Source organism: Cherax quadricarinatus, chromosome 19, assembly GCF_038502225.1.
Source record: "Cherax quadricarinatus isolate ZL_2023a chromosome 19, ASM3850222v1, whole genome shotgun sequence".
Lineage (NCBI taxonomy): Eukaryota > Metazoa > Arthropoda > Malacostraca > Decapoda > Parastacidae > Cherax > Cherax quadricarinatus.
Window position 1 is genome coordinate 26,876,599 of NC_091310.1, and position 22,122 is coordinate 26,898,720.

The 22,122-nt window shown below is 38.9% G+C and overlaps 1 protein-coding gene across 3 annotated transcripts in view; it reads left to right on the plus strand.

The window, feature by feature from the left end:
• LOC128688283 (uncharacterized bromodomain-containing protein 10) overlaps positions 1 to 22,122 on the plus strand; it is a 311,849-nt gene that overhangs the window by 113,614 nt on the left and 176,113 nt on the right. For all 3 annotated transcript variants that reach the window (XM_070086577.1, XM_070086576.1, XM_070086578.1), the window contains 3 exons: positions 6,934 to 7,071; positions 7,329 to 7,586; positions 20,858 to 21,271. In XM_070086577.1, coding sequence (XP_069942678.1) covers positions 6,934 to 7,071; positions 7,329 to 7,586; positions 20,858 to 21,271 — 810 coding nt within the window. The remainder of the gene's footprint in view (positions 1 to 6,933; positions 7,072 to 7,328; positions 7,587 to 20,857; positions 21,272 to 22,122) is intronic.

Sequence of the window (22,122 nt, forward strand, 5' to 3'; positions counted from 1 at the left end):
TCGGCCGTACTAGTACGGCTTACGACCCAGGGTTTCTGACGTACTAGTACGCCTAAATTCTAGCTCCCTCAAATCTAGTGGGAGAAAGCTGGTAGGCCTACATATGAAAGAATGGGTCTATGTGGTCAGTGTGCACAGTATAAAAAAAAATCATGCAGCACACAGTGCATAATGAGAAAAAAAAAACTCGGACCGTTTTTTTGGAATAAAACAGCGACTTTACACTGTATTTTTGTATGGTGTTTATTGTTGTATTCTAGTTTTCTTGGTCTCATTTTATAGAATGGAAGACATATTACAGAAATTGAGATGATTTTGACTGGTTTTACAATGAAAAGTACCTTGAAATTGAGCTCAAAGTAGCAGAAATGTTAGATTTTTAAAAAATTTCAAAAGTAAGCAAATCATGCCAGGCATCCAATACACATCAACTGGTGAGTCTAATATTCTTTGGCAAGTGCACTGATATTATTTATACCATTTCTACACTAATGCAGTAGTCTGCATAACAGTAAATCTATTTTTTGTGAGAAAAAATAAAAGTGGAAAGCAAAAGAAATGTAAGAGGGGCGTGGGGATATGACTAATGAACAGAGGAAATGTTATTTTAGTGCCAGGAATGTTTGTCTTGCTTATTCTGGACAATATTTGGAAATTGGCATCTTCTGAAATTTGTGTGAAATTGGCAAAATTGCCAATTTCTGACCACTTTATTGGATAGTTGAAATCAGTAAATAGGTGGTTTCTTGTACTCATTCGGTAGAAAAATTGGAGTTCTAGTGAAATAGTTATTATTTTTGTCGACTAGTACACTGAAATTGGCCGAAAACAGGGCTCAAAGTGGGCGAAATTGCCAATGCGTCAACATCGTTGAGACCGCTAACTTCGCAGAGCATAATTCCGTAAGTTTTCCATCAGATTTCATACTTTTGGTGTCATTATGATCAGGAAAAGATTCTCTATCATTTCATAAGAAAAAATAATTTTTTTTTGCAAAAAAATTTTTGACCCTGAGAACGAGTTTAGGAGAGGGCCTCTCGACTCTGAAAGGGTTAAAGTTCCCTAGAGTGATAAAATGCATATACAGTGCACTCATTACTTACCTTAAAATGTTTGTAGTCTTAACCCTTTCAGGGTTTCGGACGTACTAGTACTCTCAGTAGTAGTAACCAGTTACCAGTAACCAGTGTACCACTAGATGACTCACTACCAACCGTCTCTGCCTGAGTCACTGTCTGTATTCATATTGTGCTGACCACAGCAGTATTCAAAGACCCCCTCACATATGGGTACTGTGGGCAGGCAGTCATACGAGAGTGAGCAAGGAGGCAAGGTTACGGCTGTTTGGGCGCTCCCCACATTATCCGTAATTATACGTACTTCCAGCCTACGTGAGTATTACTTTACCCTATCCACGTGTTCGAATCCCACATGATAGTACGGCTTACGCTCCAGGGTTTTTGACGTACTAGTATGCCTAAATTCTAGCGCCCTCAAATCTAGTGAGAGAAATCTGGTAGGCCTACATATGAAAGAATGGGTCTGTGGTGAGTGTGCGCAGTATAAAAAAAATCCTGCAGCACACAGTACGTAATGAGAAAAAAAAAACCTTTGACCGTGTTTTTGGATTAAAACAGTGACTTTGCACTGTATTTTCGTATGGTATTTATTGTTGTATTCTAGTTTTCCTGGTCTCATTTTATAGAATGGAAGACATATGACAGAAATTGAGATGATTTTGACAGGTTTTGAGATGAAAAGTACCTTGAAATTGAGCTCAAAGTAGCAGAAATGTTCGATTTTTACCAAAGTTCAAAAGTAAACAAATCATGCTAAGCATCCAATACATGTCAACTGGTGAGTCTAATATTCTTTCACAAGTGTGCCGATATTATTTATACCATTTCTACACTAATGCAGTAGTCTGCATAACAGTAAATCTTTTTCTTTTTGTGAGAATAAAAATTCAAAGTGGAAAGCAAAATAATGTAAGAGGGGCGTGGGGACATTACTAATGAGCAGAGGAAATTTTATTTTAGTGCCAGGAATGTCTTTCTTGTTTATTCTGGACCCTATTTGGAAATTGGCATTTTGAAATTTGTGTGAAATTGGCAAAATTGCTAAATTCTGACCACTGTATTGGATAGTTGAAATCGGTAAATAGGTGGTTTCTTGTACTCATTCGATAGAAAAAATGGAGTTCTAGCGAAATAGTTATGACTTTTGTCAACTAGTTCACTGGAATTGGCTGAAAATAGGGCTCAAAGTCGTCGAAATTGCCAATGCGTCAACATCATCGAGACCACTAACTTCGCGAGAGCATAATTCCATAAGTTTTCCATCAAATTACATACTTTTGGTGTCATTATGACCAGGAAAATATTCTTTATCTTTTCATAAGAAAAAATCTTTTTTTTTTTTTTTTTTGAAATTTCGGTGACCCTGAGAACAAGTCTGGGAGAGGGCCTGGGGACCCTGAAAGGGTTAATGGTTTTAATGTAGGGTGAGGTGAAAAGTATTTACGTATTTGTAGAAAGTCGTGTTGGAGGTAGGGTAGGAAGCGCGTCTGGCCTCCCCACCATGTAAACAAATGGACGAAGTGTCTGCTCTTGGTTCATATACATTCATGCAAACACCTTACATTGTGTACAAGTTGTCTCCACAGTGGTATACATGTATTAGAATAAATAAAGACTAACACTTCCATTCTCATGTAATTTTTAAAAGGAATGATGCTCTGACAAATTATTATTATTACAAGTTATTAATACAAGTTGTTGTTATTATAATCATAATAAAAAAGAAGCACTAAACCCACAAGGGCATACGAAAGTAATAAATTTCTAGTTAAGTTACTGGTGTTTGACTAAAGAAAACGTAATTCTTCCGACCCTCCTATCAACTGCTTGGTAAGCAAATCTTATGTTTGTCAATTTTTATACCGTTGGTGTATATATCATATTTATATGTTATGTAACATGTTTATTATATAATTCTGAAAAAAATATCATAGATGTCTCTATTAGCATAATATGCAACATTTAATGCGCCCAAAAAATTACATGTACAGTGAAATCCCTGAGTTTCAACTGTATCAGCTATCGAATGCTTCGAGTTTCGACTGCTTTTTTCAAACCAATTTTGTCCCGAGTATCGAATGCGCCCCATGTTTCAAACCACTGGGTACCGGACTTGTCAGCCTGCCCGCGCTGTCTGCGTCCTCGCACAGGCAACGTGAGCCAGTCTGGCTTTGTTTATGCTTGAGTGAACACTAACCTGAACACTCATTCAAATATTTCACTATTAATTCATTGAGTTTTTGTTGCTTGTTTATTAAGTGCGACTGTGAAATAAGTTACCATGGTGGTGATGGGGGTGGTGGTGGATGGTATTGGTGGATGGTGGTGGTGGATGGTGCCTTCTTCAGAGATTAAGGAGATTTGTGCAGTGTGGAATATGGTGCAGGCATATGCTGAAAAATATCACCCTGAGCAAGCTGAAACAAGCCATCTCTGCATCAAGTTCGGTGACAGAACCATGTCCCATTTTAGGGAAATCTTAAAGAAGGGAAGAAACCCCAGATAAGGATTTGTTACCTAAAGTCTTTATGGAAGGGGATTCCCCTTCCAAACAATAAGTGCTCCCTCACTCCTCCCTATCTTCCAGATGCCATCAACACTCTTCAATAAAGGTAAGTAAAAATGTTATTTTATATGTTTATTTAAATGTTTATCTATTGCTAATTGTATGTATGTTTTTTGTGAATATTTTTGGGTTTCTGGAACGGATTAATTGTATTTACACTATTTCTTATGGGAAATATTGCTTCGAGTTTTGAACATTTCGACTTTGGAACCAGCTCCTTGAACGGATTAAGTTCGAAATTCAGGGTTCTACTGTACAGTGGAACCTCTACTTGCGAGTTTAATGCATTCCATGACCTTGCTCGCAACTGGATTTGCTCGTTTGCAGAGTCAGTGTTCCTCATTTAAATTAATTGAAATGCAGTAAATCCATTCCAGTGGAATTCTGTGCTTCAATAATTTCGCTAATATCAACTCTATGGCTTATTTATCTATCTCACTTCATCTAATATGACATAATAAACAATATAAATAACATAGAAACCTGATATATATACTTTAGAATGAATAAAATTTGTAATTCATGTAGTGGTATTGGCAGTGTCAGTGGTGGACGAGAGTTTGTCTGGAGACAGGACAAAATACCCCTTAAATATTTCACTATCATCAACTCTACGGCTTATTTATCTATCACAGTTCATCAAATATGATATAATAAACAATATAAGTAACACAGAAACCTGATATATACTCTAGAATGAATAAAATATGCCATTATGTAACAGGTGGAGGCGGCCACAACCGCTCCCTCTATGTTGTGGTAAACACTGCCATATAGTGATGGCCTTTTGAAGCTGTTTTATTTATTTATTAGCACACTGGCCGATTCCCACCAAGGCAGGGTGGCCCGAAAAAGAAAAACTTTCACCATCATTCACTCCATCACTGTCTTGCCAGAAGGGCGCTTTACACTACAGTTTTTAAACTGCAACATTAACACCCCTCCTTCAGAGTGCAGGCACTGTACTTCCCATCTCCAGGACTCAAGTCCGGCCTGCCGGTTTCCCCGAATCCCTTCATAAATGTTACCTTGCTCACACTCCAACAGCACGTCAAGTATTAAAAACCATTTGTCTCCATTCACTCCTATCAAACACGCTCACGCATGCCTGCTGGAAGTCCAAGCCCCTCGCACACAAAACCTCCTTTTCCCCCTCCCTCCAACCTTTCCTAGGCCGACCCCTACCCCGCCTTTCTTCCACTACAGACTGATACACTCTTGAAGTCATTCTGTTTTGCTCCATTCGCTCTACATGTCTGAACCACCTCAACAACCCTTCCTCAGCCCTCTGGACAACAGTTTTGGCAATCCCGCACCTCCTCCTAACTTCCAAACTACAAATTCTCTGCATTATATTCACACCACACATTGCCCTCAGACATGACATCTCCACACAAAAAATATAAGATTTACTGTTATGCCATATTGCAATAATTGTATAAATAATGTCAACCCATTCACGACTGCAATTTCAAGGTACTTTTTGTCGTAAAAGCAATCAAAATCATATCTATTTCTGTAATATATCTTCCATTCTATCAGATGAGAAAAAAAAAACGAGAATACAACCATAAAAACCATACAAAAATATCGCTAAGGGGTGGCTAATTGCTGAGAAGTGAACTCCATTATTTATGCTTAGATTTCATCATTTTTGGTGTACGTTAAGAAGCATCTTTCCATCATACATTGCCCAAGTTTCAATAAGATAGTCCAACAGACAAATGAGATACAATTCCCTAGATCAAGAGCAAGAGCTCTTCACCAGCATCAAGGAACCTGCCTTGAGGTCTGCTTGCTTGTGGAAATTTTGCTCGAGTATGGAAACAAAAAATCGATTCATCGACTGCTCGTATTTGGAAAAACTCGCACGTGGATGCGCTCACAAGTAGAGGTTCCACTGTATTATTATTAATATGGCATCAAGAGTAGAGACACTTTTAGTGATTTTAATGTGTACCTGTATGCCAGCACAATGTGTAAGCATATTTAGGTACTAGTACACATAAGTATAATTATCAGAGTACATATAAAATATGCAATAACTTTAAAACTCATGAAATTTTGGAAAATTTCCAAATGTAATAGAGATATGTGCTCACGGAGAATGTAAACAAACTGGATGGGCACGCCGTATTTGAAAGACTTTTTGCTGTATAGCAGATTTTGGTCATAATTTGAAATTGCCATATTAGTGGAATGCCGTAAGGCGAAATGCCATAAAGCGGGGCCCTATTGTACATTAAGATGCTCTCTTGGAAGTCCTCGTACATACAGTTAGTAGTTTAAAGGATTTTTAATATGGTTGTGTGTTTCTGAAGTTGGTGTTATGTAATAAAGTATAAATGCAGTAATACTGTGGTTGCAACAAATCATTACTGCAAATTAGAAATGAAAAGTGGTCCATGATTGACTAGTACTGTACTGTACCTTGTGACCTGATAATGATTTGGGTCAAAATGAAGCATTGTAGAGATTTTATTTCAGATTTGTGGGATTGTGTAATTGGATTGAAATAGTTGCTGGGTGTTGATTCTTTTGCATAGATTGTATTGGAGATGATATGAAGCATAGCATATGAATTATAAATTAAAGCTGGGGCTCATAACAGACCATTGAAAATGCATATACTGTTTTTGTGTTATCTTACATTTGTGTTAAATATAGATATTAACCCTTTGACTGTCGCAACCCCCAATCCTGAGGTGTCTCCTGGTGTCGCAAAATTTAAAAAAAAAAAATTATTTTTTCTTATGAAATGATAGAGAATCTTTTCCCGATTGTAATGACACCAAAAAAACGAAATTTGATGGAAAACTGACAGAATTACGTTCTCGCGAAGTTAGCGACCTCGGTGCTGTTTACAAATCGGCGATTTCGCCCACTTTGAGCCCTATTTTCTGCTAATTCCATTGTTCCAGTCGCCCAAAGTCATAGCTATTTCTTTAGAACTCCATTTTTTCTATCGATTGAGTACAAGAAACTGCCCATTTACTGATGTCAACTACCTAATAATGTGGTCAGAAATTTGCAATTTGGCCAATTTCACAAAAACTAAAAAATATGACAATTTCAAAATAAGGTCCAGAATGAACAATGCAGACATTCCTGGCTCTAAAATAACATTTTCTTTGTTCATCAGTCATGTCTCCAGGCCCCTCTGATATTACTCTTGCTTTCTATTTTGAATTTTTATTAGTATAATTATTAATCTTAAGATCATAATTTCATTGAAATGTTTCAAATCTGTAGCCATAAGCATATTACCTTCCTTTGTACCAATAACAGGTCTTTGACCAAATGGGGATTGAACCTCAGTTTTGGTGTGTGTGTGGCCCTACAAATCCTTTTGATCGCCAACTCTTCCATGAGATGACGTATCATCAGCGAGTGTGGTTACTGAAGTCCCTCTGTGATTTCCTCTTAGTAAGTTCATGTATTTCTTGTTTTCTACTACTTTTCCAGTTTTAACAGATTTCTTTTGCTCTCGCATTTCCACATGGACACGTACATACACATTGTATATTTGTTATTTATTTACTTAGCTCAATTTACTTTGTGTAATTTTTGTATATACTACAATATTTGAAAATTAATAAAGTACAGTAGTATTAAATGTCATTGTTAGTATCAAGCATCTGTTTCACAGAAATCCTTATATTCTTATTTTTTAATATCCCTAGCACAATCACAAGACCGTACAGGAAGTTATTGCAGAGCAGACTGAGTCAGATCAACGGGAATATCACCTTGGCCAGGACCGTGATGGTAATGACTACCTTCATTTCCCACAATTTTGTGGGCAGGACCTTAGGATTTATAGAAGATCACGAGTACCATCTCCTGAAATCACAGCTGAGGAAGAAGAAACAGTTCAAGGAAGTGTTCTGCCAATTGAAAAAATTAAGGAACATAGGAAAATGATGAGAAAATTCAGGCATGTATGTATGAAATTATTTGTTTGCTTTTGAATCCCCAGTCACAAAATTGTAAACCTCTTAATAATTCATATTATATTAAACTAGAATACAGTGGACCCCCGCTTAACGATCACCTCCCATTGCGACCAATTATGCAAGTGTATTTATGTAAGTGCGTTTGTACTTGTATGTTTGGGGGTCTGAAATGGACTAATCTACTTCACAATATTCCTTATGGGAACAAATTCGGTCAGTACTGGCACCTGAACATACTTCTGGAATGAAAAAATATCGTTAACCGGGGGTCCACTGTATTGGCAACCTGGCTTATTCAAAATTATTATAAGGTGTTTTTTGATATGTATATCAGTCAAAATTACTGAATTCAGTGAGATTCAAAATGATAGCAGAAAAGGAGGATTAAAGAGATAGGAAGATGTCTGTATTCAGTATGTTGGTCTTGGGAGGAGTGATGCATTTTAATGGAATGCTGTAAATGAAGAGAAGTATACTAAAGTAATAGGCTCGCGTAATTTTGTTGTGACATTGATAGGTAATCGCACTGACCAGCTGGTAGTATCCTTTTTCCTTTCCCTGTAGACATAATGTAAATGATAAAAGCCTCAGAGAACAAAAAGGCATAATACCATGACTGGAATAAAGCAAATAGCCTGCACATAGAAGAGAGAAGCTTATGACAACGTTTTGGTCCTCCTTGGACCATTTACAAAGTTGCAGTGTGACTTTGTAATTAGCCTAAGACGGACCGAAGCATTGTCTTAAGCTTCTCTTTTTTGTGTGGGGGTTATTTGTGTTTTGTGATAATAGCCTCTCTTAGACAGATTACTGCTCTAAGGTTTTATTTTATTTTATTAACACATGGGCTATCTCCCACCAAGGCAGGGTGGCCCAAAACAGAAAAACTTTAACCATCATTCACTCCATCACTGTCTTGCCAGAGGTACGCTTACACTACTGTTACAAAACTGCAACATTAACACCCGTCCTTCAGAGTGCAGGCACTGTACGTCCCATCTCCAGGACTCGGGTCTGGCCTGCCAGTTTCCCTGAATCCCTTCATAAGTGTTACCTTGCTCACACTCCAACAGCACGTCAAGTCGTAAAAAACATTTGTCTCCATTCACTTCTATGTAACACGCTCATGCATGCTTGCTGGAAGTCCAAACCCCTCTCACACAAAACCTTCTTTACCCCCTCCCTTCAACCTTTCCTAGGCCTACCCCTACCCTTCCTTCCCTCCACTACAAATTTATACACTCTTGAAGTCATTCTTTTTTTTTCCAACATCTACTTGTCCGAACCACCTCAACAACCCCTCCTCAGCCCTCTGGATAATAGTTTTGGTAATCCTGCACCTCCTCCTAATTTCCAAACTACAAATTCTCTGCATTATATTCACACCACACATTGCCCCCTATCAAACCTTCCGTAACTGACACAAATTTTTTTTAAACATGTGAGCCATTTTCCACCAGGGCAGGGTGACCCAAAAAAAGAAAGAAAAAACTTATCATTAAACACTTTCACCATCATTCATACATAATTATGTACTGTCTTTGCAGAAGTGCTCAGACACAACAGTCCAGATGTCCCTCCAAACTGCCGATATCCCAAACCCCTCCTTCAAAGTGCAGGCATTGTATTTCCTATTTCCAGGACTCAAGTCCGGCTAACCAGTTTTCCTGAATCCCTTCACGAAATATTAACCTGCTCACACTCCAGCAGCTCATCAGGTCCCAAAAATCATTTATCTCCGCTCCTGTCTATCAAGCTCATGCACGCTTGCTGGAAGTCCAAGCCCCTTGCCCACAAAACCTCCTTTACCCCCTCCCTCCAACCTTTTCAGGGATAACCTGCCTTTCTTACACTACAGATTTATATGTTCTCCAAGTCATTCTACTTTGATCCATTCTCTTTAAATAACCAAACCACCTCAACAGCCCGTCTTCAGCCCTCTGACTAATACTCTTAGTAACTCCACACCTCCTAATTTCCACATTACAAATTCTCTGCATAATGTCTACATCACACATTGCCCTTAGAACATCTCCACTGCCTCCAGCTGCCTCCACGCTGCAGCATTTACAACCCATTTTTCACACCCATATGAGAGTGTTGGTACCACAGTACTCTCGTACATTCCCTTCTTTGGCTTTATGGATAACATTTTTTGTATCCACAGATACCTCAGTGCACCAGTCACCTTTTCTTCCTTCATCAATTCTATGGTTAACCTCATTCTTCTTAAACCCATCCGCTGACAACTCGACTCCCAAATATCTGAAAACATTCACTTCTTCCATACTCCCTCCCTCTTCTTTATCTAAATTGTTTCATAACCCTCATCACCTTACTCTTATCTATGTTCACTTTCAACTTTCTACCTTTTCACATCCTCCCAATATCGTCCACTAACCTTTGCAGTTCTTCTTTAGAATCCTACAAAAACACAGTATCATCAGCAAAAAATAACTGTCAACTCCCATTTTGTATTTGATTCACCATAATTTAACCCTTTGACTGTATCGGCTATATATATATATCTTACGAGCCAGTGTTTCGGATGTATGATACACTCAATAATTCTAGTGGCTTCAAATCAAGCAGGAGAGAGCTGGTAGGCCCACATGTGAGAGTCATGTGTGGTCAGTGTGCACTGTATAAAAAATATCCTGCGGCATGCAGCACCAAATGAGAAAAAAAAAACGCGTTTTTGGATTAAAACACTGTAATTGAGGTGTATTTTTATATGGTATTTATGAGGCTCAGGTTAGGGTGTGTAGAAGAGAGGGAGAATACTTCTCGGTAAAAGTAGGTCTTAGACAGGGATGTGTAATGTCACCATGGTTGTTTAATATATTTATAGATGGGGTTGTAAAAGAAGTAAATGCTAGGGTGTTCGGGAGAGGGGTGGGATTAAATTATGGGGAATCAAATTCAAAATGGGAATTGACACAGTTACTTTTTGCTGATGATACTGTGCTTATGGGAGATTCTAAAGAAAAATTGCTAAGGTTAGTGGATGAGTTTGGGAATGTGTGTAAAGGTAGAAAGTTGAAAGTGAACATAGAAAAGAGTAAGGTGATGAGGGTATCAAATGATTTAGATAAAGAAAAACTGGATATCAAATTGGGGAGGAGGAGTATGGAAGAAGTGAATGTTTTCAGATACTTGGGAGTTGACGTGTCGGCGGATGGATTTATGAAGGATGAGGTTAATCATAGAATTGATGAGGGAAAAAAGGTGAGTGGTGCGTTGAGGTATATGTGGAGTCAAAAAACGTTATCTATGGAGGCAAAGAAGGGAATGTATGAAAGTATAGTAGTACCAACACTCTTATATGGATGTGAAGCTTGGGTGGTAAATGCAGCAGCGAGGAGACGGTTGGAGGCAGTGGAGATGTCCTGTCTAAGGGCAATGTGTGGTGTAAATATTATGCAGAAAATTCGGAGTGTGGAAATTAGGAGAAGGTGTGGAGTTAATAAAAGCATTAGTCAGAGGGCAGAAGAGGGGTTGTTGAGGTGGTTTGGTCATTTAGAGAGAATGGATCAAAGTAGAATGACATGGAAAGCATATAAATCTATAGGGGAAGGAAGGCGGGGTAGGGGTCGTCCTCGAAAGGGTTGGAGAGAGGGGGTAAAGGAGGTTTTGTGGGCGAGGGGCTTGGACTTCCAGCAAGTGTGCGTGAGCGTGTTAGATAGGAGTGAATGGAGACGAATGATGCTTGGGACCTGACGATCTGTTGGAGTGTGAGCAGGGTAATATTTAGTGAAGGGATTCAGGAAAACCGGTTATTTTCATATAGTCGGACTTGAGTCCTGGAAATGGGAAGTACAATGCCTGCACTTTAAGGAGGGGTTTGGGATGTTGGCAGTTTGGAGGGATATGTTGTGTATCTTTATATGTATATGCTTCTAAACTGTTGTATTCTGAGCACCTCTGCAAAAACAGTGATAATGTGTGAGTGTGGTGAAAGTGTTGAATGATGATGAAAGTATTTTCTTTTTGGGGATTTTCTTTCTTTTTTGGGTCACCCTGCCTCGGTGGGAGACGGCCGACTTGTTGAAAAAAAAAAAAAAATTTTGTTTTCTTGGTGTCATTTGATAGAATGGAAAACATATTACAGAAATTGAGATGATTTTGATTAATTTCACAAAAACAACCTTGAAATTGAGCTCAAAGTAGTGGAAATGTTCGATTTTTACCAATGTTCAAAAGTAAGCAAATCACACCACATGTCCAATACACATCAACTGAAGAGTCTGATATTCTTTCACTAGTGCACTGATATTATTTATATAATTTTTATAATAATGCAGTAGCCTGCATAACAGTAAATCTTCTATTTTTTGTGTGAATAAAAAATCAAAATAGAAAGCAGTAGTAATATAAGAGGGGCCTGGAGACATGACTAATGAACAGAGGATGTTATTTTAGTGCCAAGAATATCTGCATTATTTATTTTGGACCTTATTTTGAAATTGGCATCTTTTTTAATTTGTGTGAAATTGGCCAAATTGCCAAATTCTGACCATTTTATCAGGTAGTTGAAATTGGTAAATGGGCAATTTCTTGTACTCAGTTGATAGAAAAAAAATGGAGTTCTAAAGAAATAGCTATGAGTTTGGCTGACTGGAACAATGGAATTGGCCGAAAATAGGGCTCAAGGTTGGGAAAATCGCTGATATCTATGTATTGCCGAGATTGCTAACTTTGCAGGAGCGTAATTCCGTAAGTTTTCGATCAAATTTTGTACGTTTGGTGTCATTACCATCAGGAAAAGATTCTCTATCATTTCACTAGAAAAAAGAATTTTTTCTTTTTTCCAAAAATTTTGCAACATAGAATGACAGTTTCAGAAATGGGCTTGCGACAGTCAAAGGGTTAACCCTTTGACTGTTTCGGTCGTGTACATACGTCTTACGATCCACTGTGTTTGACGTATATATACTCAAAAATTCTAGCGGCTTCAAATCGAGCAGGAGAAAGCTGGTATGCCCACATGTGAGAAAATTTGTCTGTGTGGACCATATAAAAAATATCCTGCAGCTCGCAGTGCTTAACCCTTTGACTGTCGCAGGCCCCTTTCTGAAACTGTCGTTCTATGTCGCAAAATATTCAGAAAAAAAAACAATTATTTTTTCTTACCAAAATGTTAGGATTATTTTACTGAGTGTTTTAAGTCTAAAAAAAATTTTTTGCTCTCAGTACTTACCGAGATACAGAGGCGCAAAGTTGGCAGTAAATGAGCGGTGTATGGCAACAGCGGTGAATGCTGCCCACCCGGTATTCTTTTATTTACTCCAATTTCAAGGTTTCTTGTATTTTCCAATATTTTTCTTTTCTAAGTAACTTATGTGGCCTGTGAGACCAAAGTAAGGTGCATTGTTCAAATATACATGTACACTCATTGTTTACAACACAATAACTGAACAAACATTATCACTATTAGTTTGTGTATTAAACTTTTTTACACAAACAAACAATACAAAACATTGTTTATTACTATTGTTCTATAATATATATACATATGTAGTCACTGAACACTTTCCTAGAACTGCTGCAGCTTGCAGAACTCTTTGAAACATGGGTATATGCAGAGTGGCACTTGACACTCCTCACACAAAACAAGTGTCTCTGCATGTTTGTAGGCTTTTTGTGGTATGTCCACATACAAAACACCTCTTCTGAGCACTTTTCTTGAAAGCAGTAGGAGGCAGTTGTATGGGATAGTGATCACCAGGCCTCAAACAAGATGGCATGTGTTGGTAATTTCATGGGTGCTGGTCTATTGCAGGTGTTGCCCCTTGGTACTTGGCGATTATTTGTCTGATGACTGACAAACAAAATTCACCATAATTTGGTTTGTTGTTGGTCGTCAACTTGTATATGTTATAAGCATTTAGCATGGAAATACATGTATCAACAAGATGGAAAAAAATTTTTATATACTACTTATAACTCTTGCGTACACAATCAGCAAACCCAATCTGCATGTCACATTTGTCCACTAAGCACATATTGAGGTTGTAGTCCATGACAGCTGCAGGTTTTAGAATGGGTTTATTGGTCTCTCTATTGTGCCTGCCAGTGTGTGCCATTTTGTTTCAGTGAACTGATGTCAACAATGTGACATCACATTTGTCATGCCACTGAAATGCCATGATGTCATTGGCAGCAAAGGCTTGCACCTCACATCTGCGAGTGCCAGCATCGAACCTTGGCATATGTTCACGATTACACGCACTGTGCCACACACATCTGTCAGGTTCACTCGCAAGAAATCACTGAGTATGGGGCTTGTGTACCAGTTTTTTATTATTATTATCATTATTATCACACTGGCCGATTCCCACCAAGGCAGGGTGGCCCGAAAAAGAAAAACTTTCACCATCATTCACTCCATCACTGTCTTGCCAGAAGGGTGCTTTACACTACAGTTTTTAAACTGCAACATTAACACCCCTCCTTCAGAGTGCAGGCACTGTACTTCCCATCTCCAGGACTCAAGTCCGGCCTGCCGGTTTCCCTGAACCCCTTCATAAATGTTACTTTGCTCACACTCCAACAGCACGTCAAGTATTAAAAACCATTTGTCTCCATTCAGTCCTATCAAACACGCTCACGCATGCCTGCTGGAAATCCAAGCCCCTCGCACACAAAACCTCCTTTACCCCCTCCCTCCAACCTTTCCTAGGCCGACCCCTACCCCGCCTTCCTTCCACTACAGACTGATACACTCTTGAAGTCATTCTTTTTCACTCCATTCTCTCTACATGTCCGAACCACCTCAACAACCCTTCCTCAGCCCTCTGGACAACAGTTTTGGTAATCCCGCACCTCCTCCTAACTTCCAAACTACGAATTCTCTGCATTATATTCACACCACACATTGCCCTCAGACATGACATCTCCACTGCCTACAGCCTTCTCCTCGCTGCAACATTCATCACCCATGCTTCACACCCATAAAAGAGCGATGGTAAAACTATACTCTCATACATTCCCCTCTTTGCCTCCAAGGACAAAGTTCTTTGTCTCCAGAGACTCCTAAGTGCACCACTCACCCTTTTCCCCTCATCAATTCTATGATTCACCTCATCTTTCATAGACCCATCCGCTGACACGTCCACTCCCAAATATCTGAATACATTCACCTCCTCTACACTCTCTCCCTCCAATCTGATATCCAATCTTTCATCACCTAATCTTTTTGTGATCCTCATAACCTTACTCTTTCCTGTATTCACTTTTAATTTTCTTCTTTTGCATACCCTTCCAAATTCATCCACCAACCTCTGCAACTTCTCTTCAGAATCTCCCAAGAGCACAGTATCATCAGCAAAGAGCAACTGTGACAACTCCCACTTTATGTGTGATTCTTTATCTTTTAATTCCACGCCTCTTGCCAAGACCCTCGCATTTACTTCTCTTACAACCCCATCTATAAATATATTAAACAACCACGGTGACATCACACATCCTTGTCTAAGGCCTACTTTTACTGGGAAATAATATCCCTCTTTCCTACATACTCTAACTTGAGCCTCACTATCCTCGTAAAAACTCTTCACTGCTTTCAGTAACCTACCTCCTACACCATACACCTGCAACATCTGCCACATTGCCCCCCTATCCACCCTGTCATACGCCTTTTCCTGTGTACCAGTTATCAGTAAATAATATATGTCCCTTACCAAGATATTGTTCCATCATTGTTCGATCCACATCACCAGAGATACCCAATAACTTCCTGGTATCTCTCAATGTATTACTGCCAGTGTACACAATGATATCCAAAACGAGACCACTTTTGCAATCACACAGTACAAATAGCTTTATACCAAAGGGTTTCCTCTTGCTTGGTATGTATTGCTTGAATGAGAGTCTTCCCTTGAATAAAATCAAAGACTCGTCAATAACAAGCTTCCTGAAGGGATAAAAATACATGCAACACTTTTGTTTCAGGTACATAAACACATTTCTGATCTTATATAACCTGTCGCTTCTGTTAGGACTTGTTTTGTCTGAAAAGTGTAACATACGTAACAATATTAAGAAACGATTCACACCTATAATGTCACTAAAACCTGGGGTTGAAATCAGGCGTTCTGTTGCCCAGTATGTGGTGACAGTGTGCTTATACACATGTGGCATAAGCATTATTGTGGCAAAAATCAGGTACATCTCTGCCACAGTTGTGTCCTTCCACTCACGTAGCCGTGATCTTGGCGAGAGAATTGTATTTGCCATGGTGTACTCATAGTATGTGTTGGTTTCCCTGACAATAATGTCCATCAGGAGTTCATCGAAGAATAACTGAAAGCATTCCAGTTCAGTAGCATTGTTCCCAAGTGTACACGATGGCCGTATTCCACTTTGTGTTTCATCAAAGTCATGGGGACTGGGAACAAACTTGTCACCTTGCTGCTAAAATCCCAGATGTGGGTTCTGGATATTGAAATGTGGTTGTGCAGGTTGAGGGAATGTGGGGTTGGGTGAGGCTAGTTGTGCAGAGTCAGCAGCGTGGGTAGTAGCAAGGCCCGCTGCCGGTGCCACATGACTCGTGCCACCATCACTATCACCACCACCACCTGCTGCCTCACTCACATCATTCATACTCATCGTAACAATATCGTCATCTTCACTATCAGGTCATGGTGTAGGGCCACGGGATGTGCTCCGAGATTTACTCCTTCCCCTTGGAACAGCATATGAAACACTACCAGACTGCATGCTACATCGTATATAATGCTACTTCACTGGGGAATATTCACCCTCACTGTCACAACTAGAACTGCTTTCAATAACTTTGAAATCACTATCACTATCACTCTCACTGCTCACATTTGAGTCTTGTACACGGGCAAATAGTTTCCTCTTTTGTCCTGCTACAGGTGAACGTGAACGAGCCGGCCCAGCACCAGAGGTGGAAGGTCGTGGGTCATCTGGGTTTTCATCACTAATTACGTTATCCTCGGCACTTTTTTCAGCCACACCCGCTTGAAAACCATGGAATTCACCTTCACTGACACTTCCATCGCTGTTAGAGCTATCACTTGGGAACAAAACACCTCCAATCCGTCGAGGAGTGAGGTACTTCTTACTGCGAGGCATGGTGAAAATGGACTACCAATATGGCATTCCCACAATGCACCACTGAGTCCCAGATTTTTTCATAGTGTGCACACCCACCACTCAAACCCATTCTCTCTCATGTAGGCCTACCAGCTTTCTCCTGCTTGATTTGAAGCCACTAGAATTTACGCGTATAAATATGTCAGAAACAGTGGCGTGTAAGACGTATATATATGACGTAAACAGTCAAAGGGTTAATGAGAAAAAAAAACTCTGACCGTGTTTTTCGATTAAAATGCCAAATTTGTGGTTTATTTTCGTATAGTATTTATGGTTGTATTCTCGTTTTCTTGGTCTCATTTGATAGAATGAAAAACATATTATAGAAATAGAGGTGATTTTGATTGGTTTTACTATGAAAAGAACCTTGAAATGGAGCTCAAAGTAGGGGAAATGTTTGATTTTTGCCGATGTTCAAAAGTAAACAAATGATGTCATTGTCCAATAAATGTCCAGCTAGCCATTCTAATATGCAGTCATGAATGGGTTGACATTATTTATACAATTATTACATTATTGCAGTAGTCTGCATAACAGTAAATCTTCTATTTTTTGTTTGAATAAAAATTCAAAATAGAAAGCAAGAGTAATATCAGCGGGGCCTGGAGACGTGACTGATGAACACAGAAAATGTTATTTTAGAGCCAGGAATGTCTGCATTGTTCATTCTGAACCCTATTTTGAAATTGACAATTTTTTTTAATTTGCGTGAAATTGGCCAAATTGCAAATTTCTGACCACGTTATTGGGTAGTTGAAATCAGTAAATGGGCAGTTTCTTGTTCTCAATTGATAGAAAAAATGGAGTTCTAAAGAAATAGCTATGAGTTTTGTCAACTGGAACAATGGAATTAGCCAAAAAATAGGGCTCAAAGTGGGCGAAATCGCCGATTCGTAAATATTGCCGAGGTCGCTGACTTTGTGAGAGTGTAATTCTGCAAGTTCTCTATCAAATTTCATTCATTTGGTGTCATTACCATCGGGAGAAGATTCTCTATCATTTCATAAGAAAAATAATTTTTTTTTTTTTGGCACCAGGAGACACCTCAGGATTTGGGGTTGTGACAGTCAAAGGGTTAATCCTACCCCTCTTCCCAACACCCTAGTATTTACTTCTTTTACAACCTTATCTTTAAATATGAAAACAACCATGGTGACCTTACACATCCCTGTCTAACACTTACTTTTACCTCCCTGGCCAGTGCATGAAATTTCTGCCTCCCTGTCTTCATCAACATTTAAAAGTTCCTCAAAATATTCCTGCCATCTACCCAATACCTCCAGCTCCCCATCTACTAATTCCCCTACTTTGTTTTTAACTAACATCCACTTGTTCCCTAGGCTTTCTTAACTTGTTTATCTCAAAAAAATTTTCTTATTCTCAGCAAAATTTCTTGACAGTGCCTCTCCCACTCTATCATCTGCTCTCCTTTTGCACTCTCTCACCACTCTCTTCACCTTTCTTTTACTCTCCATATACTCTGCCTTCCTTATATCACTTCTGCTTTGTAAAAATTTCTCATAAGCTACCTTTTTCTCTTTTATTGCACCCTTTACCTCATCATTCCACCAATCACTCCTCTTTCCTCCTGCACCCACCCTCCTATAGCCACAAACTTCTGCCCCACATTCAGATACTGCATATTTAAAACTATCCCATCCCTCTTCAACCCCCCCCCCCCCCCCTCTCCATAGCCATACTTGCACTAGCCCACCTTTCTGTCAATAGTTGCTTATATCTCACCCTAACTTCCTCCTCCCATAGTTTGTAAATTTTCACCTCTCTCTTACTTTTACCATTTTCCTTTTGTCCCATCTACCTCTTACTTTAACTGTAGCTTCAACTAGATAATGATCCGATATATTCGTTGCCCCTCTATAAACATGCACAGTAGGGCCCCACTTAAACAGCAGGTAAGGTTCCAGGTTACCACCAGAAAGCAGATGTAGCCGGAATGCAGAACACCATTTTTTCCACTTATAAATAGCAGATAACAAGTTTACAATAACATATATTAAGTTAGCAATAGAACTAGGCATTAAAAACAATAAAAGTAAAATACACACAGTACATCCATTGCTTACCTTAAAATATTTGTAGTCATAATGTAGGGTGAGAGGTGAGTAGTATTTATAGGAAGTCAGGTGTGGGAGGTATGGTAGCCAGCCAGGACACTCCACCCACACTTAATATACAGTGGAACCTTGACTTACGAGTACCCCAGCATACGAGTTTTTTGAGATACGAGCTGTCGCTCGGTTGATTTTTTGCTCTGAGTTATGAGCCAAAATCTGAGTTACGAGTGAGCTTCCCCCTCAACCCACAACCCACACACCTCGCTTGTGTTTACCTATGATTTCATTCTTTAATTCCATGGACATCATCCTCTTTTTCTTCTCAGCACTGTCCTTTGCACTTACTTTCTTAGGACCCATGGTTAGAAAAAAGAAATTTGGCAAAATAACTGTACAAAATGCAAGCAAAACATGGGAGAAATGCTTCCATGGCAAGGAAAACACGTGCACTGCTCAGTATGTTTTGGCATTCGCTGCGTCAATTAGTGGCGGCGTTCTGAAGCTCCTCGTTATTATTATTTTTTTTTTCCAACAAACCGTCCGTATCCCACCAAGGCAGGTTGAGCTAAAAAGAAAAACAAAAGTTTCTCTTTTTAAATTTAGTAATTTATACAAGAAAAAGGGTTACTAGCCCCTTACCCCCAGAATTTTAGTCACCTCTTACAACACGCATGGCTTATGGAGGAAGAATTCTGTTCCACTTCCCCATGGAGATAAGAGGAAACGAACAAGAACTAGAAAGAAAATAGCAGAAAACCCAGAGGGGTGTGTATATATATGCTTGTACATGTATGTGTAGTGTGACCTAAGTGTAAGTAGAAGTAGCAAGACGCACCTGAAATCTTGCATGTTTATGAGACAGAAAAAAAGGACACCAGCAATCCTACCATCATGTAAAACAATTACAGTAGTACCTCCCTGGGCGGTTACTGTTTACCAACCTACTACCTAATGAAAATGTTTATAGTAACATAATATACAACATTCAATGCACCTCAGAGTGGTTATTATTGCATATTATTATTATTATTTTTTTGTTTTTCAACAAGTCGGCCGTCTCCCACCAAGGCATCTTCAAGACTAATAAGACACTCTTAGTGATTTTAACGTGTTCCTGCATGCCAGCACAGTGTGTAAGTTTATTTTGGTACAGGTACACATAAATATAATTATCAGAGTATCTGTAAAACATGAAATAACTTTAAAACACTTGAAATTTTGGAAAGGTTCCAGACACAATGGAGAGACGCAGTGCTCACATAGAATGCAAACAAACCGTATGGGAAGCGGTGACTGTATTAGACAGTCAGGTGGGGGAGCCATATAGCAAGTTTTGGTCATAATTTAAACTGTTCGTATTAATGGAGCGCCGTAAGGCGAAATGCCGTAAAGCAGGGCACCACTGTACATCCTGAAGCCTACCCATCACCCTTTTATCCACCAATACATAATCTAACAAACTATATTTGTTATGTGCTATATCATATTTTGTTTACTTATTTATCCTCTTTTTCATTAATATGTATTACTTATTACACATAGTTCAATTAACCCTTAAACTGTCCAAACATAGATCTACGTTTTTTCAACATTTGAAAGTACATATGTAAAAAAAGTAGATCTTTTTTTTTTTTTTTTTTTACATTTGAAAATGTGTAAAAAGAAACTTTGATCTACTTTTTTTGTTGTTATATTTGAAAATATGTAAATAAAACGTAGATCTACTTTTGGAGCACTACGCATGTGAACGTAGATCTGCTTGGACAGTTTAAGGGTTAATGGGTCCCCATTTTCATTTACCCCTTGCACCCCAAATTTACCTTTTACTCCCTCCATATTTTTACCCACTTTAGCATTGAGATCCCCAACCACAAATACTCTCTCACTTGGTTCAAAACTTCCCATGCACTCACTCAACATGCCTAATTAAGAATTGACTTGCAGTTACCAGAATTTATTCACAGCTTTCAGGCTTTCTCTAGCCAAGTTGATATTAAAGGTAATATTAGAATTGCCTAATAATTTGGTCTCATTTTAACCTTCAGTCACTATCAACAGAAATATGAAGAAGAAGCAGAATGGGAAGGTTCAAGAGGGAAAAAAAGAAGAAAAAGAGGAAGAGGTCGAGGTAGAGCTATTGACCCTGAGGAAGAAGTTGGTCTTAATAGTCGAAGCAGGCCTGGGAACTTAAGACAACGTCCAAGAGCTAGGTATAATGACCAGTTTGAGGACTTGGGTTTGTCCTCAGATGAGGAAGTAAAAACTAAATCAAGAGGGAAGAGATCTTGGGTATCAGTCATTAATTCATCTAGTGAGAGTGACTCAGAAAGGGATAATGAAGGAATTGCTAGCACACCATTAGCAGCTGATCCTGATGAGGATGAAGGAGCAGGCAGTAACAGCCCTTTACATCAAGAGAGCCTCAGTCGAGCACAACAAAAAAATCCTAGAACCAAGAGAGGAGGAAAAAAGGTAAGTGTATTCCTCCTTTGCAGATAAGTTTATTAAAGAAAAGTGAGACATAATCTCACCATAAAAATATTCATTATATAAAGTTGAATGGTATTGCTGCTTAGATTTGAAAAAAAAATTGATTGTTAGAATGCCTTATTCATTTGCTCTGTTTAATTTGTTGGTTTTAGTGAGTTACCTTCAAATATTAAGTGACTCTATACACTCCTTCATACCTTGTAATGTATTACAAATCATTAATCAAATTTAAAAGCTTAAGCTTTTTGGGGGTTTTCACGTGATTTTATAGTATTTGTTTTACAAAAATAGCATTGTTAAAATGCCTCTCTTCAATTGTTTGTAATTTGTTTTTGGTCACCCTACCTCGGTGGGACAAGTGTACCTTTGTAAACATTACACATTTCCTTAATCCTTGATGAAGGCAACTTCCTGTCTCTCTTCCTTCTGCTCTGAAGTACATTCCTGAGCTGTGATCTGTTGTTGTTGCACCTCAAGCTCTTGCAGCTCTGCAGTGGTTAGTTCTTCATCGTTGTTCTGCACCAACTCTTCCACGTCCTCGCCACAAACCTCCAGCCCCATGGACTTCCCCAATGACACAGTAGATTCCACAATTGGCATAGGCTCCTGAGGGTTAGCCCCAAACCCTTCAAAATCCCTCTCCTGTACACATTGTGGCCACAGTTTCCTCCAAGCAGAGTTCAAAGTCCTGCAAGTCACTCCCTCCCAAGCCTTACCTATAAGGTTTATGCAACTGAGGATATTGAAGTGATCTTTCCAAAACTTTCTTAGGGTTAATTCAGTGTCTGAGGTCACTTCAAAGAACTTTTGAAACATTGCTTTTGTGTAGTTTT